General features: G+C 43.0%; 1 protein-coding gene across 5 annotated transcripts; it reads right to left on the reverse strand.

Annotated features, from left to right (window-relative positions):
* Positions 1-6,239: 6,239 nt before the first annotated feature.
* Positions 6,240-22,072, reverse strand: VEZF1 (vascular endothelial zinc finger 1). 5 transcript variants are annotated; one of them, XM_037163655.2, is made up of 7 exons: positions 21,817-22,072; positions 19,009-19,229; positions 16,235-16,929; positions 15,406-15,469; positions 14,130-14,331; positions 12,764-12,904; positions 6,240-9,565 (listed from the first exon to the last, which is right to left on the reverse strand). In XM_037163655.2, exons 2-7 carry the CDS (start codon positions 19,012-19,014, stop codon positions 9,138-9,140), a joined length of 1,536 nt encoding a protein of 511 aa, XP_037019550.1. In that variant the 5' UTR covers positions 19,015-19,229; positions 21,817-22,072; the 3' UTR covers positions 6,240-9,137. The 5 variants fall into 5 exon arrangements, with proteins under 5 accessions (XP_037019550.1, XP_037019546.1, XP_037019548.1 ...); XM_037163651.2 differs by lacking the exon at positions 19,009-19,229 and having other exon boundaries at positions 21,817-22,071; XM_037163653.2 differs by lacking the exon at positions 19,009-19,229 and having other exon boundaries at positions 14,130-14,313; positions 21,817-22,059.
* Positions 22,073-24,212: the final 2,140 nt, after the last annotated feature.

A 24,212-nucleotide genomic window follows, 5' to 3' on the forward strand; every position in this document is an offset into this window, starting at 1 on the left:
AGAAACCTGTCCCTGAGGCAGGACCAGGAGACAAGAGGGACAAGAGGATGCTGAGGCTATGACAAGACTAGGTTCCCAGGGTCCAGACCCTCATGTCCAGGTCTCACACTGGAGCCTGTGTTTGGGGCTGGGTGGAGGTATGGTCAAGGCTCAGTTCAGCCTGACCCCTAGTCAGGGAAGTGTCACGTGACAGTGGCTGGTCAGAGTTGCCGCACAGCCAGTATCATAACACAGAGGGGCCAGCTACCACTGCCGACTGTTTCACCGGAAGGCTGACCTAAGATTTAAAGGGGCAGGAAAACACAATAATTCATTTATTTATGTGTTCATGGATTATTACCTTCCTTCAATAGCTTATACTTTCTCATTACCACGATTTCTTTGGATGCTTAGATTGTTCCAGATTTGGCCACTTGCTAGCTCCTGTGTTCTTCTGATACACTCCCATCTTCTTTGATACATTCCCACCCTTAATTTCTTGTACAAAGAGACCTTTTCACTGTCATGGTAAAGATTGCATCAGACCACTGATGGATGCTCAATCTATGGGGAAATTTTGATGAGGAGTAGGATATCTGAACAGTCTTAAAGTGTTTCCCCACAGACTTCTTATGAGTTGCAAGGGGAATGGGGGTGGAATAATTATACACTAGGGAAACTGGGCGACACCTAGACTGGGTGATCTAAATTAGCATCGTTTAGGAGGGATAAGGAGAGACCCTGTGCTTCCAGATGCGATATCCTGCAAACACGTGCCTCTGCAGTTTGCCAGCTGAGAATGCATAATCTCAATTTAATCCTGGAGAAACATCAAACCCCAAATGAGGAATATTCTATTTTTTTTAAAGATGGGGGTCTGTGCTTTTAATTTTTAAAAAGCCAGCTATGTGAATGTTTCAGGAGACTAAAGAGACTCGTCAACTCAATGCAATACGAGACCATGTAGCAGAGGAGAGAAAATGCTGTCAAGGACATAGTTAGATCAATTACAAAATTAGGGTATGCATGGTAGATTAAGTAAAAGTATTACTATCATACAACTGTAAATGTATAAAGTTAAAAACAGGCCTGTGCTTTAAGAATACAATAGGTGGATTTGGGTAGAGAGTATATTCGTGTTTCTTGTATGATTTTCACTTTTGCAACTTTTTGTGAGCTTGCAACTATTTCCAAATAAAAAGTCTTCCAAAAATATTCCAGGCTCACTTTGTGTTTTTTGCTGCTCAAAGTTTGCAATCAGCTTTTTCTCCAGAGGATCCTCTAGAGCAGGAGTATTTAACCACATTGAAAAAATAAAATGAAATAAAGCATTCCTAGCATGTGGGAGAACATGACCAAAGGCAGGGAAATGTGAAATGTCAGTGTAGGTGATAGAAAGGACAGGTTCTAGCAAAAGTGGGTCTTCTGAAAGGCAACCGAGGATAAACTGTGGCCTCCCCCAGGGACGCAAACCTCGACCCCCAACAGCTTTCCACAAGCCTCTCCCCATTCACTAGCACATCTATGATTTGTGTATAGGACACAAGAAGCGGACAGATTCGCCTGCTTCCTTTAGAGAGCCAACACTGTATTCGGGGGCACGTCAACTGTGGAAACCAGAACTGAATTTTCTCTATGTACATAGAATGCGTACAAATATTCTTCTCAGAGTCTAGAGAGGGTACCCGCATTGGAGGTGGAAACTTAAGCAGAAAGCACCCGACCAATCAGAACTCAGGAGATATCAACCAATCACGGCTCGGCAATGCTCTAGGGGCGGGACCGACACGCCCAGAGTTAACTGGTAAGCCTCTGCTCTCTGCCAGCCCAGCTCTGTCTGTAGACTACCTTGGGGAAAATTGCAGAAAGGAGGCCCGCGAAGTATAATAGATTAGGTTAAAGCGCCGAGGGCCTCGGATGCTAGGGCTGGTAGTAGTGATGCTACGGTACCACAAGATGTTGACTGATCCAGCCCTGGCACAACCCACGTTTGCCACGCGCTCTGCGGAGCCCCTCTCTCAGGTGCTGGAGTCCAGGGTGCTGTCGGGAGAGCAAGTGGAGCTGATGAGAGCTGACTGCAGAGCAAGCAGGTCTGAGAAAGATGTCAGGCTTCTCTTCCCCTTTCGGCCTGGGTAGGTGGTGGCGCTCCCTGTCCTCTTGGGAAGGCAGGAGGTGAGGTGAGGTCTGTGCCATTCTTGCAGCTAGCTCTAAAAACAAACCTTCTGACAGGATGGTGTGATTCCACAGCGAAGCAGTGCAGGTGCCTTCTCTGGATATGGCGCATGGTGGGGGAAAGAAGCTGGATGGAACGACTTGTCTGAAGCTGGGTGCATTATTCCCAGACAGACTCATATCAGGACACTTTTTGCAGGTCTCCCAGTCTGGCCATTCTTCCCTGGGTCTAATCCGAACCCTTCCCACCACATCTCTGGCCAGCTGCTTTTGAGATGTCTTCCATCTACCTTCCATTCCTGGGCACAGCTCTGGTTTCCATGCTGGACACCCATCTTCAAAATCTCAGTCTGAGGTGGAAAAGCCATGCAGGAAGGCATTCGGTTCCTTTGCAGCTTTTTCAGGGAATGGGGTTGGTGCCTGTGGGCCAAATGACTCTGTCCTTACCGAGACAGGAAATAGGAGGACCAGGTGGAGGTAGGGTACGTTGCATCTGTGGCTCCTTTCTCTGTACTAAGCTCTGTGCTAAGCACTTTATATGAATTAGATCCTCAAAAACTTTACTAGGTTGGAACTATCATCCTTATTTTACGGCCAAGGAAATAGGCCAGAGAGGTTATTTATCTTGCTCCAAGTGACCCAGCCTGGATTTACACCCAGGCCTGGTGGATTCCAAGCCTCTGCTCTTGATTACAACCCTGTCTCACAGCACCTACTGGTTGGCTGGCCTTTCTCCCAGGTCCTGCTCTGCTCTGGGTCCTCTGGGGGCCTGGCTGACCTGTTGTTGCTATTTCTGGCCTTGGTGCTTGGTTCCTCCTTGTATTTCAGGGTTCTGGAAGGAAAGTCAGTAAAAACCACAGGCTGCCATGGCCCCATTCATCTAGAACCAGAGATTTAGGGGATGTGGCAAAACATTTGGAAATAGTATAGTCAAACTTAGGAACCAGCCTTCCTTCTGGGGGTGGCACTGGATTACCTCTACTGTATTTGTACACCGAGGAGGTATCAACTAACTGCCTAAGGTTACAGGGAAAGTTTCAGAGGGATCAACCTTTATTTATTTATTTTTAAAGATTTTATTTCTTTATTTTTAGAGAAAGGGGAAGGGAAGGAGAAAGAGAGGGAGAGAAACGTCAAGGTGAGAGAGGAACATGGATCAGTTGCCTCTCACACACGCCATGGCTGAGGACTGAATCTGCACCCAGGCATGTGCCCTGACCAGGAATTGAACTGGTGACCTTTTGCTTTGCGGGATGGCACTCCAACCAACTGAGCCACACTAGTCAGGGCATAAAGGATCAACATTTAAGTTGGGCTTTGCAGGACATCTAGGGGTTCACAATGGAGAAAACACTGGAGGGTCTCTTGTAGGGAGGCCATTCTAGGCACAGGAAACAGCATGTACAGAGGTCCTGTCGTCTCCTTTCCCTTTTCCCACTTGCACCTTGACCCATTTGTCTCCCTTAGAGATCCTTGCCAGCCACACAGCTTCTGGGGTTCACAACATGCCAGGACCGCCCTTGTGTTAGACAGGCCACCCTGGAGTCAGGGCCTCCAGGCCCTGAGAATCTAAGAGAGGGGAGCCCTACTTCTTCAGCTGCAAGGGGTTCACGGGTCCCCACTGCAGGGGCGATTCTCTAATAATCACTTGAATCTTACCTGTTTCTTCAGCCACTGATTTTGTTCTTTTCCTGGCTAAGAAGGACACATCTTTTCTTCTGCCCATTGACTGAAGCTGAAATAATCACAGCTGGATTGGACCAGCCGCCTAGAGTCCTCAGAGCAATCATGCCCAGCACAGGGTGGATGCGTGGAGAGCGAAGGGCTTCTGCATGGGGTTACACCACAGGGAGCACAAGGACATTGTCTCCAAAACCTCTTCCTTTCCAGGGCCTCCTCCCCACTTCCAAGTTCCCCCTTTCCCTCCTCCCCCTCCCCCCATAAACAAAGTCGATTTCTCTCTGACTCTTTACCCACCATTTACAAAGCTAGGAGTTTCTTGGCTCATGAGCAGGGACCTTGGGGATCCGGGCTTCTTCAAGTCAGATCTGAGTGGATTTAGGCTGACTGTGGTTTTGCCACTGTAGGGGACTGTGGTTTTGGTGGCCCCCAGTTGCCCCTAAGACTGACAAAAGACTTGGCTTCCAGTCCCATCTCTCAGGCTGCCTCCTCTCTCTATGAGCAGCCTCTAGAAAGGACACATCTGCACCCAGTGTTGGACCTGGGTGTTCACTGCCAGACACAGCTACTGGACCACTCACTGGAAGGGCGTGTCCCTTCCATTCCCTTGGTCTCCTCATCTATGACAAAGGAATAGCTACAGAAGAAAACATGGTCCTCAAATGCCTATCTTTACCTAATAGTTCTTTCAGACTCTTTACAGATGCCCTTAGGAAAAAGTGACATCCAGGTAATGGCTGATGCAGGTGGACCTCGCCTTGAGAAAACTCCATGATCAGTGTGAATTTACCAAAACACCCCAGAGAATTCTTCCTGCGTGGTTGGCAGTTACATATGTCAGAAAGAACTTACTCCAATAAGAATAGTGATTTTCTCATTTATGCACTCTTCAAAGAGATATTTAGGTGTTGGGAGGGGACTGGAATGCCAACATAAAGATAATCAGGGATGAAGAAATTTCTGAAAGTATGATGCAAGTCAGTGGTGATAGAGAATCTGAAGTGAACATCCATTCCTTTACCATGATAAGGCAGTTTTTGTAAAGTGAAGTATACTTGACCCTCATGATCCAAGGCCAATATCCAGGTCAAGTGCCTGTCTTGGGAAGAGGAAAGCTAACTCGCCAGCCCCTGAAGGGTTGGCCCAAGGAGAGGGTTAGATTACAGAGATCCAAAGCAAAGCCCTTGACCTTCCCTCCATTCCTTTCTTGGGAATTACGTGGGCCTTAGATTGCTCTGAAGTGGGCAGCCAAGAAAAGCTGGAGTCCAGATCCATGCAAAACCTGTTACTATTGAGCACTGAACCTGCCTGCCCCGTACTTTTAGAGGACTCAGGGAGATTATCCAGTAATCTGCCAGGGTCAGAGCAGCTGTGGGGAAGATTTATAGATCCAAATGGGGTCAAATAGTCTTCTTTCAGGCTACCAGTTCTTCAAGGAGGAAATGGAGAAAGTGCAGGACTGAGGGCCAGATTCATTATGGCAGGGAGGGGAAAGTGATTACCATCCCATGAACACAATGGACTTTTAGCCCAATGATCTTTGAGGCTAAATGATCCAAATGATCTTTTTACAGAAAAAAACAAAACAAAACAAAACATCTACTATCCCATCCATATCCCAAACCCCATTCTCTCCAGAGAGGACCAAACTACAGGGTCCTTTGAGAAGGGCAAGGGACACCTGGACAGCCAGGACTGGAAAGATTAATTAGCAACTCAGTGAAGTAACACATCTGTTCCCAGACAAAAACACCAAGAACTCTTTTTCTCCAGCTGTTTTCACCAAGTCAATAAAGAGACCAAAGCAATTACCAGAAGTTTGGGAAGCCTCAGTTCTGTGTAAAACAGATGTAGGTATCCACAGCTTTGTCATGAAATGAAGTGTCAGATTCATCTTGATTTGCTGTGTAGTGATACCCTCACTTGGGGACTTGTCATCTCTCTTACGAGCCTTTGTCTTCATGACCTTTATATGTCTGTCAGTACTTAATGGTGCCTGATACAGTTGGTAATCAAATGATGCATCTAGTTGAATGAAAGTGGGTTTGGAATCTGGCCTAAAGCTCCTTTCAAGCAAAGAAACTGAGTTCTGGAGCATGAGAAGTTTTAAGCCCACATCTCTTGAGTAGAACTGGCTAAGTTCTTGGGTAGAGCGGTTAAGCTTGTGGCCGCTCCCAAGGTCTGGCTTCCTGGGCTTTTATTCCAGCTGATTGGCAAGGGTAGGTCTGCAGTCAGTCTGGTACATCTCCACCCTCCCATAGTATCTCAATACCAACCGGCCTGACAGTTCCTCCCTTGCTCTCCAGCCCAGCACTGACACGTGTGCACCTGGAGAAGCAGTGCTTCAACAATTTCTCTATCATAGTGAGTTGGTGAAGCTTCTGAGGTATTAAGCAATCAATCATAACATTTGTGACGGGTTAACTTTAATTTGTCAAAATAAATCTGCAATATTTTGCATGTTAGTAATACAGTGCTGGTATTGACAGGAAAAATCATCATCTGCTTACAAAGAAACCTTCATTTAGGAGCACACCTTGGGAGGGAAATGAATACACAATGAAAGGCAAATGCAGGCCAAGCAGCAAGCCCTAGAGCATAACAGGCTGATGTCAGATTTGAGGGTTATCTAATACAACTGTTTAGCTGCTAATCTGATAAAGGGGTCGCTCTCAACCAGGTTACAACCAGGAGAAAACAAAATCTCTGCTTTTTTGTAGAGCGGTGGCCGTTGTGCCTTCAACACTTGGTTGAATCAGTTCATCAGCATCAAAACTCAATTCCAGTTCCAAGACACAGGAGAATTTCACCACACAACCTACTAGGTGGTCCCCTGCCACCCCCATCCTGCCAACTCTCTTCCTCCCAAAAGAAGACACAACGTGGCTTTACTATTGCAGACAAGCTTCTGAAGTGAATAAAGAATGCATACAAAATAGTATTTTAACTGAAGTCATACAATGAAGTCTCACTCCTGTTTATTATACAATGAGTTGATAAAACAATCATTTCTAGTATATATCTTTTTTTTTTTTAAAGAACTAATAGTTTCAGGGTTCTTACAACCACACTCTAGCCTAGGGCTATGGTCCACACCTGCCCCCACTGAGTGCTGTTCCTTGGGCCACTGCGGAGGAGGTCGGGGCTGTTTGAATCATGGAGGATTGTGATTACCAGCCTGGTCAGAGGTGACAGGTCCCAGCAGGCAGAGCCAGAACCCAGTCCTGGGGCTGCATGCCAGGAAATGTGGGCTTCCTCCAACCGTGGCCACCACCTGCCCAATCCAAGCCTCAGTAGGGCCACGCGTCGGCCTTCCCTACATGAGTCCTTCCAGTAGTCCACACATAATGCTCTACATATTAAAAACAAACCATCTTTGTACTGTGGATAGGAACAGTTGTAACAAAGTCATAGCTACATATTTTTCTCTACATTTTGTTTATTGAGACAAACTAATTAAAAGGCACAAACATAGGGTATGTTTACATGGACATTATAACAAACATATACATTAAAAGTGTAGGAATGTGGTGCCTTCCTGCTAAACAGAAAGTTCCTAAGCTTTTATATATACAAAAGTTGTACAATTTAATGTCCTAAAGTACAAAAGATCATTTATAAAATTATTTTACACTAAGTACTATTTATTTCATTTTTTACTATGTAGTTCAACCCCCTCGAACTGTTTGTATAATGACACACAGATACCTGTCCCTGATGTAGGAAGTCTGACTCAGATACAAGGTATTTTGATGCTTGAACTGACACAGCGGGGTATAAAAGGAAGTCATCCAGTTTGATAGTCAGTCCTGCAAACATTCTGCAAGATTACCACAACTCATTTCCATTTCTCTTAACTGTAAGATTAAAAAGAGAAAAAAAACCCAAAACATATTGTAACTTAAAAAAAAAATCACAGCGTCTTGGTTTTAGTAACTATTTTTTAAAACACAATGCTTTAAAAACATTAATGTGTGGCATAATGGTGTAAAGGGTATCTGCTTCCCTAGCTTTTGGTTTCTACTTTATGTACAGAGATAAGATATCCTGCTAATAAAAAGCACATGTCTTAACGTGCACAATCATTGCTGGTTTCTGCAGGGAGAGCAGACAGATCGCTGTCTCCCTGAAAACACCACAAAGCCGATACAAGTGTTTTCTCAAAGAAAAAAAAGTGATATCCATATTTACAAAGTTGAACAAATCTGCACAATACTTGATTATGAAAGGAGAAATGAAAAAAATACACTCTGCTTGTTCTGAAGGGGCATACTACCTAGTTAGTGGTTAGAATAAAAACTGTATACAATTTAATATAAGACATAAACTCTAGTGAGCAACTAACTTATCTTTCCCTGTTGTAACATCAACAGGCTCTGATTGGGAGAGAGGGGCATATCACATCCCAGTGCCTCCAGCGTCTTCCAATTTAAAGCAATGATTTTAAATGTTCCAAAGCATTCCTTGGCTCCTGAGCAGGAGTCCCATTAGCCTCCATTTGTTAGGAGTCTGCCTGTCCGCACACTTGACTTCTCCTGTCAGTTGCAGCCTTTTCTTACCAAAACACAATTGATATATTTTGTTTTTTTTTTTTAATTTTTTAAAAAAGTCAACTACAGTGCTATATTCCATCAGGATTAATATGCTGAGCAATATTTACATCTCCAAATATCAGGTCACAATCCCTATTATATGTTGAAGTTAGAATGATAAATTATCATATGCTTTGCATATCAGAGCTGGTATCACCTTTCCCATAGGGAATGCTGCCTGAAATTAACATATTCCCAAAGGTAAAATGCATATTCTCTGAAATGCATTTTATTATGACAATGCATGTATTTCATAAAAACAATAAACACAGGTAATTCTACACTAGCTCTCAATTTGTGGATTTAGAACTTCAGGTTAAAATCAGCCATCCACTTATATTGAGAGAAGAGTTCTGCTAGTGTTTAGAATAAAATGATTTCTTGGGATTAGAAACTAACGCTGCTTTTTAAAATTTTGAAATGGGTTTGCTTTTTATGATTGGTTTTAATTCTGGCATTTCATCTTACCAACTACTATTCTGTTTAAGCAATGGTGTAAGCTAAAAGGAATTTCTCATTAAACTAAAGTGGTCCAGTGATAAGTTACACACACACCCTACTTTGAACAATCCCAGCCAAATTGGAAAAAAAATGCTACTACACTATTATTAACTAATATAATAAAACCTCCCAATTTCATGGTTTACTTTTTGCTTCACTAAAAATTGCTGGTAAATATTTACTTTAACCCATAGTTTGATTTTATAATACTGTTTACCAAGGTGGTGATGTAGGCAAAGCTTGGGGTAGGAAAGGCATGCTCTCTACAGGCCTCATTGCTATATTGAGAGGGGCGGCTAAAGTCATAGGTGTGGGCAGGTTCATTGGAGATGTGATCGTGACAGGGTGTGCTATATTCACTGGAGCAGTGACAGGCGTGGGCAGATTGACTGGGGTAGTGAGTGTTAAAGGAGAAGTCATGGATAGTGGGCTGGTTATAGTTACAGGGTGCCCTATGTTCATTGGGCTGGTTATATTAACTGCACTTGAAACATTTACTGGGCTTCTCATGCTCATTGCAGCTGCCACTGTGACTGGGTTTGACATAGTCCCAGACGACACAGAGGATGTTATATTGAATGGAGTAGTGAGAGTCACAGGCGTCGTAGCAGCCGTGGAGGTTTGGCACAGGTTAGCAGCTTCTAAAATAAGAACACAGAAGGGCCTTTAGATTCTCAAAACAGTGAACAAAATTCACGAACAGCTTCTGCCTCGATCTCTTTTCATTAAAAAGAACAAACATTTCATGAATTAAATAGTTTTCTATCAAACAGTCAGCAGGAAGGGAGGATTCTTCTGAGCATAAGACTGGAGACCAGGAATCCCAACATGCGCAAATCTCTCTTCTGAAGCTCTATCTCCCTCAAGGACTTAGGCAACTTACTTAGCTCTGGCACATTTGGTTTCAAGTTCAGATTTACTCATTTACCTCACAGTGACACTGGGAAGATGAGTTAATTTCTGCAAGACACTTTGGGGGTAGGGGGAGAGATCAAGAAGGGCTCAAGTATTCTCATTACCACTTCATGCAGTTTCTCTGAGTTCTAAAGAATTTCCTGGGAAGAGCCAACCATGGCAGGCCAGGCAACAAGAGCTTGTTTACAAAGAGCTGGGCTGATGGTTACACAGTAATAGATAATTTTTTAAATCTTCTCATAAGGTACCTTGTATCTAGCAGAAGGAGGTGAGGTATGTATCTTCAATGCTGTATTTACTTTTTTAAATTTTATTTATTTATTCATTTATTTTTAGAGAGGGGAAGGGAGGGAGAAAAGAGAGGGAGAGAAATATCAATGTGTGGTTGCCTCTCATGAACCCCTCACTGGGGATCTGGCCTGCAGCCCAGGCATGTGCCCTGACTGGTAATCGAACCAGTGACCTCTTGGTTCACAGGCTGGCACTCAATCCACTGAGCCACACCAGCCAGGGCTGTATTTATTTTTAAGCCTTCTCATTCTGCTAAAGTTTTTAAAATACTAAAGTAGAGGTAGATAAACTATTTTAATATTATCTATTTATTTCAGTTTTAGATAAATAATTTTTGTTAAATAATCCCATGTTTCTGGTTATGTGTCCCTAACTATTTTAAGAAAGAAAAATTATCCCTCAGCAGGTTTATGCTCTGGTCCTACTACCATTTCCTCTCTTTCTGATGCTACCACAGTCACCTACTTTATGCCTAGAGTCACTTAACTACACACACTATACACACCACACGACCAACCATACCAAGGAGGACTAACCAGACCAGAAGACCTTGCAGTGAGTCGAGGGGACCCTGGTCCTTATTATCCAGCAAAAACTTCTTAAAAGAAAACTTCCTTTGGAGGCGAGACCCCACCCCTCAACAAAATTCAGCACCACCTGCTGGTGCGTCACCAAACACTAGTAAGAAGACCTATGGGTGGGCTGGCTGGGAGCTGATTGTCAAAATAAAAAAATGTACTTGAGACTAAAGATGGAGGTCTGCACACTTTCCTTACGTGGGTCATATCACCCCAGGTAGACCCCTGAGTCAATAAGGAGCCCTTCCTTGATCATTCTGATGTAACTTTGGCATACTCCGTATTCCACATCAAAGATTCCCAAATCTGGCTAATGATCAAAACCATTTAGTGAGCTTTTTAAAAAATAGCTTCCCAGGAAATCCCACACTGAGAGTTAGATGGAATCTGGAAAATGTACGTTTTTTTAAAAAGCTACAAAGATGATGACTTGATTGTCTTCCAAGTTTGGGAACTTATATTACATTATTTAAGCCCAATAATATTCAAAAGGAATATGCTGATTCAAATTTAGGCTTTCAGGTCAGGAGTCTCTTCTCCCCCAAAATATGAGATTTACTAATATGAATACAGAAGTTTCTAACATCAACTGGTCATTTCCAGAAAGATTCACAGTACAAATGGGAATACAATAACATTTTGTTTCATGGAGGTCAGAAGATGAACCAAACAATTGAGTCTTATTGTGCAAACAAACTAAAATACAATACCAAATAGAAGAGTGCAGAAAAAAACAAAGAATGACAGAAGCCAACTCACTTTTGAGATGATGGTGTCCACTTTTCACCAAAGAAGTTTTCGCTCTGCCATTTACCACCTCCCCGCATCCTCCTCATTTTCAAAAAATCTGACAGAGTCCTTTTCTGTGTCTTAAACACTTTCACTCTCACTCCTTCTCTAAGTCAAACATTCTTAATGGCATGTTTCCAACTTACTATGCAATTATCACAGCACACACATACATACACACACTTTTCTGCCCTTTCTCCCACCATTCTCCACCCACTCTCCTACCACAGTACATTTTATCAAAGTAATGACAGATCTTCACTTGGAAAACAGGAACAAGCAGCACCTGAGGAAGGGCAAAAAGCCTATCTGGACTGCTGCATTCTTTTCCTCCAATGCCAGTAGACGTATGAAAAAGGATACTATTCCCTTTATGTTTATTGAAGTACAGAGTGTTTACAAGGGATCTGAAGAAAGGAACAGCCACACCATGTAAAAGCAAAGGATGGAAGAAACTACACAGCAAAGGAATTACGGAGAAGCCTACATCCAGAAGCTTCCACATGAGTTTAAAATGAAACAATAAGACATGGTAGGAGTAGGGGGAGAAAATAAGAAATTTAGGAATCTGTCCTGTGGTTGATGGTATATTGACAAAGTGATTTACTTGAAATGGCTGCACAATAGTCCAGAAGCCAAACCTATAACTACTAAGTTAAAAAACTGTGGAAAACTGATGCTCACTGATTCTTAGATACATGAGAGAAAAGACCATTTTCAATTATAACAATATCTCTAAAAATTGAAGTAGATACATGTTAAGCTAATACCAGCCCCAGTGACAGACTGAATGACATTAAGAGACCAAGAGAAAAGACATAGTATAATAAATATGTAATAAATAAAACAATATAGAAAGAACACTAAACAGCAGAAAATAACACAACTGTAAGAAAATGAATTTATATACGCAAAAGGTTATTTCGGCCACCTCTAAAAATGCTAATATTTTAAGACGGAAAAAAGGAGCCCCTAATGCACAGAGGTTCACATAAAAATGAATTCTGAGCTTATATAGCAAAGGACCAAATTTGATTCTAAATTTGTAAGAAAAAGTAAATCAAAAGAAAGAACTTAAGAAATACTAGTTTAAAAATATTCTATCTGGAAAAACAACAACTGTATCTGGAAGCTGGAAAGCGTTGTTGCCAATAACTTCTATTTCCCAGTGTGTAGTATTTCCATGTTTCCATAAAGCTGGATCCCCTAAACTGCAAATACTTCTCTAGCCATACTTGGAGCACCAGCACGCCTCCTCCTTCTTACCTTTCTTTCTTGCTTTGACAGCTTCTTCCCACAGTCTCAGTGTCTCTACCTGCTTCCCTGGCCAGCTTGTCACATGTTGCTGTTGCTGCTGCTGCTGCTGCTGCTGCTTCTGGTTGCTGGTCTCATCATTCATGCATGCTGCTCCAAAGACAAACCAGAAACACTACATTTACCTGGAAAAAGTATGGCTATTTTTTCAAAATCTAAAACTTTGATACTTTGACTCTTTGTGCCTCTATGGTCTTTATCATTTGACTTAAGAGTTTTTACTACAGTGCATCTTTTTTTGCTGTTCATGTCTATATTGGTCAAAATGGATAAATTAATAAAAATACTAGAGAGCTAGAGAAAACCAATATAAAAGAGAAAAGAATTCTTTGCTATATTAAAAAGCAAGGTTTAGAATGGACCTTGGGTAATATTAGCATGAACTAATTAATGCTCATCAAAATATCTAAAAATACTTGATTACTTGACCACAATGATGTATACTAAAAGTAAATTTTTATAAAGTTACAAAGAACTACATACTAGGTACTTACATGTATTTACAAATAAGCAAAAATGGATGAGATTAAAACACATTAAACATTCTTTACTTTTGCCCACCTATTTTGAAAATTTTATGTTTCTGCTGCATAATATACATACATAATAGAATATATAAAGTAGTAGAATATGTAATAGAATAGAATTAGGAATACACTTTATTCTGGTGGTTAGGGAGATCTTAAAGAAAAAGCCTGGGTAAATGAAAATATTAAATTTTATTTGTAAGTCCCTGGAATATTCTATCTTCAACTCTGAATTTAAGGTGAGCAAAGAATTTCAACCCTAAAATAGATTTGATATCTTGTTTCTCTATGGATAGATTGGGCTTTGAAAAGCAAATTAATTAACACTGCTTTCATCTTTAAGGTTATTAAGGACATATTAATAAAAACCAGGAGTTAGGAGACATTGATGCTTAAGAATCTTCCTAACATTAAATAAAAACAATTAAAATTGCCTGGATATGATGCAACTTCCTAATGTGGCTTTTGCTGCCATAATTCTAACATAACATACTAGATCTTTCTATTCAAACCTCAAAGAAAGGACACACTGAAAAATAGCTATGGGGAAATTCCGCTCTATTAACATGGCTGTTATTAGACAAGCACAGGACTGAAAGCAAAATCAGTGCTGTTTGTACACATGCATATGAAGTACATTTCTAATAATAACACATACTCTCCCTTACTGCATGTTTGCAGACTTTAGTAATAGCAGGAAACATATAAGATGAACAATAATACACAGCAAAAATACCTTTGATACGTTATAAAAACAATGCAAAAGAAATACAATTCGAAGCTTCACTTACTTTTACTGATGCCTTGTTTACATGTATTACAGTTGATACTTTGGCTCTGCCCGTGTGTCTTTAGGTGGCTGGTGATGTAGGCCGCGCTCAGGAGCTTCCCGCAGATGTTGCACGACACCTTGCCTTCGTGGCGCACCATGTGTGTCCGCAGTCTGTCTTTGGTGGCAAAGGCAGCAGTGCACGTCTGCATGAGGGAGGAAAACTTTTTTTAAATATAGACTATCCTGTTCTACTCATTTTAAAGTACGTTATATTCTAGGCATTACCCTACCCATTAACAGCAAGCCGATTGAGTTACCTGAATTTTAATTGTATGTGTTACCCAGAATCATAATCATAATAAAACACTTGGTAAATTTTAGACCCTTACATTTTAAGGGAAGAAAAAATATCAACACAGAGTAGTAAGAAGATGTGAGCTTTAGAATTAAACCTAGATTTAAATCCAGCTCCCCAGTTCACCAAACAGTGGAACACTGAGCAAGTTAGTTAACCTATCTGAATTTGTCTCCTTATCTGTAAAATAATAATACCTACCTCACAAAACTCCTGCTGGATTTAGAACCTGACCCAAAACCTTACACATAGAAGGCACTCACTCAAAATGACACTATCTTTCTTTGTCCAATTGGGGTTTTCTTAGAATTCAAATCATTTACTCAATAAAATCAGTCATTAACAAATTTAACAAAAGGGAACACAAAAAGACAACCAGCACAAATGAAAATTACTGATACCTAAAAAACAGTAATTTGATTTAGCAAGATTCTTATATCTTTTCATTATCACATTTCATGCTAAATAAAACTATTAACATGAAAACATTTGTTAACAACTACAAAATGCTCCAATTTGGCTATAGCTGACAAAAATCCAGTAAGTGGTAACTTTTGGAAGAAAATCTGTATTTTCTTCTATTACAATGAATACAACTTCAACCATCAACCCAGAAATTAATTTAAAGCACTTCATTCATTTATTTCAATATACAACCTTTGCAAGACTATAATTATTTTCTCACAACAATAAATTGCTGTTGCCCAAGGAAAGGGAATTGCAGTTCAACAAAAACAACACATTTACATTTTAAATGATCTTGCCCCACAGAAACAGAAGCTGTCATTTATATTTTATAAAACTAGAATTCAAATGGATCACATTTACTCAAGTCAGTGATTTTTAACACTATTCAAGAACGGTGAGACTTGGTTGGCTCAGCCCTTCGGGACAATGTGCATCAAGCGCTACACTAAGGATAAGTCATTTTAACTCTTACTTGGCATTTGAAGGGTCTTTCTGTTGAATGGACATGTTTTACGTGACAGCTTAAATGGTCAGGCCTGTGAAAGAGAGAGTTTCAACAGAAGATATAATGGAACACACACAGAGAAATGCTACTTACTGTGATGTACACATGCTGGGCAGATTTGGGTCGGGGACATTTCAAAGAAAGCTAGCAGAACTACCAAATCCCCCTCCACCCCCGTGCAGGCCTCCTTACCTCTCTCATCATAAACAAACATTTTACCTGTTTTCTCTCCTAGTCAACATCAAATCATATTAGGTCTTGATTCTTTACCATTACAAAATACCCAAAGTTTTAGTTAATACTTGCCAGAAACAGCTAGTACTATATATATTTTATATTTTAAAAACCTTTAAAAATGAAAATTAGTGAAATGTTAGTAACCGCACAAAAAAGGAAAAACATTCTCCTAAAATTTTTTATTAAGAGTATCCAAGGTCATCCCAACTTCCAAAAAATAAGTTTCTTGGATTTATGCAGTGAACTTCATGTCTAGTCACCCAACTGAATTGGCATCTGGTAGTTATGCAGTGATAAGTATCCATGTGCCAAATGAAGGCCTGAGTCCACCAAGGTACTTCTTAAATGAAATAGTAAGTTAATCGCTATGTCACCACTTGTCAACCACATCAAACTGAAATTAGACCTGGAGGTGAAATACTTTATCTATCACCAATCTCTAATAACACAGGCCTGCCCGCATCTACTCTCACTCACATAAACCTTCTAGAGCATACAGAAACAAAACTGAAGTTCACTGAATACCATAATGAAAAAAGAGCAAAGCAAAATGCAGTACCTCGAGAAGCCTTTCCCACAAACACTGCAAGTATAGGGTTTGGTGATGCCTCCTTCATGAGACCTCACATGGTAAGTCATCCGGTCCTTCCTCTTGAAGCGCTGGTTACAAATAGGACACTCAAAGGGCTTCTCGTCCGAGTGGGAGAGCTTGTGCCGATTGAGGTGGTACACATCTCGGAAGGCCTTCCCACACATCTCGCAAGCATGGTTCTTCTTGACAGGCTTACTGGGTTTCTTGACAGACTGGGTCACAGGCATAGCTGTGGTGCTGGCACTGCTGCTGGGGTTGGTGCCCGAGGAAGATGTAGTGACTGTTGACAAGATGCCTGCAATGGTTGAGACCAGCGAAGTTCGGCTGCTGTCCCCAGCGATGGTGGAGATAAGAGGAACCACTGTAGTGGGGGTTTTCTTTGCCCGGGACACCAACTTGATCCCTGTATGGCAGGACTCGTGGCGCCTCAGGTGATAGCTGTCCCTGAAAGCTTTACTGCAGTAAGTGCACACAAATGAAGTTTTGGGTTTTTCTTTTTTAATCCCAATGGCATCCTTTAATGTTTCTGGTGCAGCCTGAGGTTTCTGAGTTATCGGTATTGGAAGTAATGGTTTCTGATCAGGGGGCTCCACAGCAGAGCTCAGGAGGGGCAGCAGGCTGTTTTGTGCTGCCTGCTGTTGGTGATGAGAGCCTTCGTGGGTCTAAAACCAAACATTTACACTTCAGAAACTCAGCCTCTCACAATGACCTTCAAAATCCAACATGCTCCAAACAATAGAGACCAGAGACCAGAAGAAACAATCGAAGAGCCTGTAAGCAACTCTCTACAGCAAAGACCCAGCAATCACCTAGCTCCTCTGAAGAGCTCCCAATATAAAGCATTAAAATCACTGTGTGGAGCCAAACCTTACTCAACCAAGTTGCTGACAGTGATCCTGCTTTCAAACAGCTGACTAAACTACACTCCACCCTGGTTCATAAGGGACGTAGCAGCTGATGAAATCAGTTTGCATTAGTCTGTCAGTGTTGAAACCAAGTTTAAATAACTTGTCAAAAAAAATTACACTGCAGACTTATTTAACAGTAACTTACTACAGTAATGCACGAAACGCACAATCATCTACTTGTCTATTACCTAGGAAAAGAAAGGTATTATGTCTCTCCCTTTCCACGAAGAAACTTAGTGATTGAGGAGGGAGTCTGTTGCTAAGTGATAAAAGAAACCTAATTCTCTGAGCACATAGGCTATTTAAGTTTACTTTTAAACTTGTTCAGTTAACTCTACTAAAAGATCTGATTGAAGTGAAACCTGCTATTAGTCAACCTGGAAGGCATCTGTGAAGGTAGCCCACAGCAAAACACCTGCCAGTTGTCTCTCAGTTCATAGAAGTCTGCATCCTTTAGCAACACTAGTTGTTCAAACCCTATATTCTCAAAGTTAGACCAAGAGAAAACAAACTATAAATAATTAAAGTTCCTTTTATTTTCTTCTCCATCCAAGAGTTGTAGGTTCTGTTAAAGTATTAGGACATTTAGCCCTGACCGGTGTGGCCCAGTTGGTTGGGCGTCACCCTACAAGTGTAAGGTCACTGGTTTGATTCTGGGTCAGGGCACATGCCTGGGTTGTAGGTGCATGCAAGAGGCAACCAACTGATGTTTCTCTCACACATCAAATGTTTCTCTCCTCTTTCTTCCTCCCTCCACCCTCCCTAAAAATAAATAAATAAAATCTTTTTAAAAACGTTTTAAAAAAGTATTAGACATTTGCTGTTATAATGTGCTTCTACATTTCAAAACTGGGGGCCGAACATTGGAAATTTACTTAATTGCACTGAAAAATTTCATCATGGGTTAAGTTCGTGTTATTTATGAGTATTCTCTTGGTTTTGATTCTTTCAAAATCTCCATACCTCCATAGGATACACATTTAGGAAATGATAGGAAAAAACTTCTGAAAGAGTTCTTCCTAATATGTTGCACTTTACCAACGTTATCTTTGAAACTCTTTAACAGTGAGCCCAAACCCCTATGCTTGAGTTTTGTAATCCTAAAAGGATACATGCACTCAGAGGTTAAGAGTTTCAAATACTTTAAGAATACATTGTTCTAAGAAGAGCCCATCCTACCATCTTAGACACTCTAGATACTTATTTACCCTTCTCACTCTATAACCAACAGCCCAACAGTTAACTTAAGGAGAAAAAAATGAGGAGAAAGACACACACACTCACACAGAGCTCCTCCCCTGATGGGTAAGAATATCTATCATTGCTCCATGTTTACTTTCCTGATGGCAGTACAACAGCTAAACCTGGAACCAGGCTCCCCCAAAGCAGGAGGAGATACAGTATCCAGAGTTACCAGTTTCAATTTAATAATATTGATCGAATCTCCCTTGAGTCCTGGAAGTACTCATAGAAATTTTGTGTTTACTTATGAGTATCTTTTTGTACTTAGCAATCATACTGAATTACAGTCCACTTTTAATTTATGGAGCTCTTGTAAATGTCAGTGTCTACCCAGATGACATTAGTAGAAGAAACTACAGAATCTGGACTCTAATCTTACCCCCTTTCCAACCTGGCTGTAGGATACGCAAGTTTCCATACAGTACATAAACGGTTAATAGCTGAAGATAGCTCAAGATATACAATTTCAAAGGCAACAGATCAGATAATAGGAAATGCAAATCTTCTGGACAAAGTTCAGACTTACAGTGTTTAGAGGTATTTTTCAATTCTAAACAACCATTAGTTTGATGTAGTACTAAAAGCACTTACTGCCATTTTACCAATTCAGATGTCTGTGGCAACATAAAGTATTTTTACAGCATTGCTGAAGCTCACTCTCACACGAGGGTCACACCAGGTCCCTGCTTCTTGGGTGAAATGCTGCAGAATGCCTTGACCACTATGGAAATCTCTCTCTGAGGATTCCTAGGATCCCCACACTGCTACATGAAGCCTTCTAAGAGGGGAAGTGGGTTTCCCCAACTTGTTCTCTGGGGGAGAGACAGAGTAAAACAACAACCACAGCCTGCCTTCAGTCAGGTGATTTAAAATATATACATAACTTATGGGTAGACTTTTATTTGACTAGCATCATCAAACGAAAGTTTTAATTTTATCTCCCATCTCTTTCAAGGCTTTTTAAACCCTCCCAAGCTTTCCTTTTTGTGGGGCTGGCAAACAAAACAAAACAAAACAGAAATGTTATTTCATCACCCAGGGTGGTAGGATATGGCACCATGAAATCTCCAGTGCCAGAGGGTAAAAGATTTTGCACTGAAACAAATTAGCATCAGTGAGTCATATCTTGAATGTCCTGTTAGGAGAATCATCCATCAAACATTTTACCAACTATGGCTTTCACTTTCTGCCAGGTTATCTGGAAAGCAAGCATGTCTTAAATTGTTTTAAAATATAAATTCAGTAGGATGCTCCACGAAACAAAATGAGAGAGTTTAAGCCTCCATTTCCCCAGAGAAAATTATTTAAAGCTGGAACTAAGTCTACTCATACCTTTCCAGAGAGAAGACTGAAATATTCTCTTTACCCATTCAACTGTCCTCAGCTCTAAATTCTAAGTTTCCAACAATTTTCACCGCACACATTGCCAAGCCCAGAGTCAACTATGACCTTTCACACTCCTCCATCAGGTGGGGAAAAAAGATTTTAATAGCTGAAAAAAATTAAATAATATAAAATCTAATTAAATAGTTGATCAATACATGCTTGGCATTTGCTTCGTCTAGGAAAAGAATAATAAGAATATTTCAAAAGACTTTTCAACTAGCTTTCCAAAAATTAGTTGTGGATTTTTTCTTTACATAAAGAACTCCTGGTATTTTCAACTTCCATTAAGTACAGTGCCAGCACGTTTATTATGGTCAATCTAATTCTTGTTCATGTGAAAATCACTTCAATGGCCTAATAATCCCATATTTTAAAGGGACCATTAGAAAGCTTTTTCTGGAGATGGTATTTACCACCTTTACACCAATGTGGATGCCAGCTAGTTATATATCAATTCCTTTCCGATGCATCTTTAAGTTCACTTATCACAATTAGTAAGCTCATCGAAGCCGGATAAAACAATACTAGCTAAGAATGAGAAAGTGGGAACGTTTTTTGAGTTCCATAAATTTTTAGTACCTTCAATTTTAAGAAGCCTGAATAAAATTCAACACTACTTAAAAATTAAATTACTCACATTTAAAATATATTTCTTCTTAAAGTAATCAACCAACTCTACACAATAGGTAAGTAATATTTGAATAATTCAATTCCCTGTATTAACTCCGCTGGGATGGCTCCAGTGGCTCGGAGAAGTTTCTGAAAATTTTGCATCCGCTTCTGGTTAGTTCCAAAAGGTCTCAAAAGCCCAAGATACGAGTTTGGGATTGCACTAAGTTATTCAAAGTAGGAAAATAACTCCGACAGGCGGGAAGAACGCACTTAAAGTGACGAGCTTCCCAACCTCCGGTTTCGAAGTTTCTTCGTGAGCTCATCACTGCTGCCCACTAAGTGCGTCGTTTGCAAATAGAAACCAAGCAGGAAAAATATACGTTCCAGCCCAGGTCTTCCAAACAGGGGTTCCCCACCCAAAGGGCTGGCCAGAGGACTGCCAACGTATTGGCTACAGTCACTTTGAAGTTTCCTGCAAAAAGTGAAGACCAACACCCCGAAGAATGACTCATCTGGGGGCTTTGCAAGCGGACTGTTTGCTCTCTCCACTTTCTGTCTCCCCCACTAGGTTGGAGGGAACGTCGAGGTGGGAAGGAGAGAGAAAAGCGCTCCGGGAGGAGGTCGGGCCTCCCAGCCCCGGCCCGGCGGGGGGAACCCCCGGCTGAATGGGCCGGCGGGAGAGCTGGACAGAGGGAGAGGGTGTCAACTGCCAAGACTCGGGCAGGGGCTTGGGAAAGAAGAAACGTGAATCTAGTGAAAAAGTTTGCGGGAGGAAACACAACACCCCCAACTGGATAAACACGAGGTGGGGCGGCGGGAAGGGGGAGTGGCGGGGACACCTACCCGCTATTCACGGGGACGGGGGGGGGTCAGAAAGTCACCACACGCAAAAACGGAGGGAGATGAAAAAGGAGAGCGAGCGAAAGTGAGTGTGTGGGCGCTCGTGTGCGTGTGCGTTCGGGGGTCCGAGAGCAGGACCTGGGGGCCGCCCTCGCCCCACGGTGCGGGCCGGGCCCGGCGCGCCGCGACCCAGCGGCCCGCGCTACCCGGCGGCCCGGCGCCCTCCTTTCTCTGGGCCGCGGGCGGTGACAGCGACCGGCCTCCTCCCTTCCCTCTCGGGCGGGAGGGAAGGGTGTGTGCGTGTGCGTGAGTGTGCAGGGGGGGCCGGGGTTCACCCCGAGGCCTGCTCTCTCCCCCGCACCCCGCGAGGCCGCCTTCTTTCACCTCAGCAGCCCCGCTCCGCCGGGGCGGGCGGGCGGAAAAACAAAGGGGGATTAAGGCCGGGCCGAGAGCGGAGCCGGAGGGAGGGAGGAGCGCCCGCCCGCCCGCCCGCCAGCCCGGGGCCCGGCCCCCCTGGCCCCCCTGTCCCCCCCCGGACCCCCCCGGGGGGGCCCCCACTACCTGGAACAGGAACGTGGTCCAGTTGGCCTCCATGGCTGCGGCGGCCGACCCCCCTCCTCCCCACTCCCCCCGCTCGGGGAGCCTCCTCAGCCGGAGGAGGCGACAACAAAGCGGCGGCGGCGGCGGCGGCAGCGGCAGCGGCGGCTCCTCAACATGGCAGCGCCGAGCGCGGCCACTTCCGGTAACCTCCGGGACGCACCACCGCCGCGGCGAGCGCGGGCGGGGGGGGAGCCCCGACCCGGCCGCCGCCGCCCCCAGTCGCCCGGACCCCTCCTGGGCGTCCCCGCTGTCGGCTCGCCGCCTGGGAGCTCAGCCAGTGCCTGCGGGCGGTGGGGTCAGGGCCCCAGAGGGGGGGCTGGGGTGGGGCCGGGGGCGGGGATGGGGCGCGGCGTCCCCCCCCGCGGGGGTGTGTGGTGCTGCGGTCCGTGGCTCAGGCAGCTGGAGCAGGGGGAGCTCAGGAGGGAAGATGGAGGACGCCAGGGTCTGGCGCTGACTCGCTGGGCACCGCTCAGCCATCGCCGGTGCCTCGGACACGACCCAGCAGCATCGCATCCCTATCGTACACTCAGCGGAAAGCACAGGCCACCACGGTCACCCCGCTCTCCAGTCCCTTAGGTGCAGCACCCCATCTCCAAGCTGGGGAAGCCCTTTCCACACCGAGTCTCTGCCCTCTGGTATTTCATTCTCAGCTAGCTAAATCCTCCGCACTCTCGCTCTGATATGCATCGAGCTCTGAGTGGCCTTCCAACTCAAGCAGGGAATCCCACTGGGGTGCAGCCTCAGATCCTCCCAGTGCCTAGGGAAACACTTCCCACGCGAAGAGATGTCATAACTGGGTTATTCTTGGGTGAAGGGCTGAGCTTCCCCAACCTCCCCTTAACTCCAGATAGGATGTGAAATTCTACCCCATTACCACCTCTCCCGCCAAAAAAAAAATAAAAACAAGTGAGAAACTATAGTCAAGAAAGTATTTTAGTCCTTTAATACAGTCAGCTTCCTCACTCCCCCAAACAAAAATCGAACTTCTGGTTGGACAGCGTCAGATGTCACTGAGGTGACCCCAGCCTCTTTGCAGTTCCAAGTCTTCCGTGTAGGCGTCACTGCTACTGGTACTTTACATGATGATGTCTGAATGTTTTCTCTCCTTTACTCACATAGAGGTAGCTACTGGGAATATCAGAGACAAGCTATTATTAAACGAGTGTCTCCAGTATAAGAAGTCTCCTGTCGCAGGGCTTGAGGGGGCAGGCTGTATCAGTGATACTTTTATAAATTGTGGTTTAAAAATTTCTCCCAGATGGTCACATTATTTCAAGACTTCAACATCTTTCATGACTGTTTCTTATCTCAGCTCCTCCATTTATTCCTCTCCAGACACATTCTAATCAAGGTCATCATCTCCAACTTTTCCTGTACACACAGTATTGGATACTGCCTGGAGGCCTTGGGGAGGGAGACAGAAGTTCCCCCCGTTTGGATCAGCAGCAGAGGCAGGTAGCACAGCAAGGAACCAGTCAGCCCGACAGGAGGGGACAGAAAATGCAGTTTCTGAGATATCCCCTCAGCGAAAGGGCTACCATGGCCTGTCTCCTATAAATGTCCATTACTCTTGTTTGGAAAATAAAAACGGTTCAGGAAGCCTACGTTTATGTATACATGCAAGATAGGGAGGGAACTAAGATGTAAACCTAAGGAAAACCTAACTAAAACCTTTTTGCTCTGATCTTGGGACATTGCATGTTCATTTTCCTTCTGTGATTTCATTTAAAGTTCTCTTTCATCTCAGTTTTCCTCCTCCCCTGTATAGCCTCACCTACTTTGTGGCCTTTCAGGGTGAGAAACTGAAGCTTCGGGATTATGGAAATCAGTACTTAATGAAGATTATAATTCTAATGACAATACTGCTGGACTCTCAAACTTCTTACTCCTGAATCTAGGAACCTTTCTTCAGCAATGTGTTTCACAGTGCCTCTGGAGAAGGGTTTTCCCACAGGAAGTAGAGGTCAAGTGAAAACAGCCCAGTTCTCATTATTGAAGAGCTGGGATTCAGAAGCATCACTTTTCTTAAGGAAAATGGCTAATTTTATCTCTATCAATGAGATGAAGCCAGAATTCCTGATTGTTCCCCAAACCCCCTCTTAAAAAGGAATCTAATAACTTTTTAATTTTAGATGAGGTGTTCTGTTTTGTTTTTTTAAAGATTTACTTTTAGAAACGAGGGGAAAGGAGGGAAACGTTGATCGTTGCTTTTCCTATGCATCTGACTGGGACCAAGCCTGAAACTAGGCCATGTGCCTGACTGGGTATTGAACCTGTGACCTTTTGCTTTGCAGGACAATACCCAACCAACTGAGCCAGCCACACTGGTCTGGGCTCAGAATAAGTTTTAAACCTAA

The sequence above is a fragment of the Artibeus jamaicensis genome, unplaced genomic scaffold, assembly GCF_021234435.1.
Source record: "Artibeus jamaicensis isolate MK-2021 breed Jamaican fruit bat unplaced genomic scaffold, CSHL_Jam_final contig_1998, whole genome shotgun sequence".
Lineage (NCBI taxonomy): Eukaryota > Metazoa > Chordata > Mammalia > Chiroptera > Phyllostomidae > Artibeus > Artibeus jamaicensis.

What these genes read in the sequence shown, in the direction of transcription:
- VEZF1 (XM_037163651.2), bottom strand. Translation starts at nt 21,849, where the DNA reads ATGGAGGCCAACTGGACCACGTTCCTGTTCCAG. An exon ending in GGACCACGTTCCTGTTCCAG is followed by an intron (nt 16,930 to 21,816) that starts GTAGTGGGGGCC and finishes GTTTGGTTTTAG; the next exon opens with ACCCACGAAGGCTCTCATCA. An exon ending in TGTGGGAAAGGCTTCTCGAG is followed by an intron (nt 15,470 to 16,234) that starts GTACTGCATTTT and finishes TCTCTTTCACAG; the next exon opens with GCCTGACCATTTAAGCTGTC.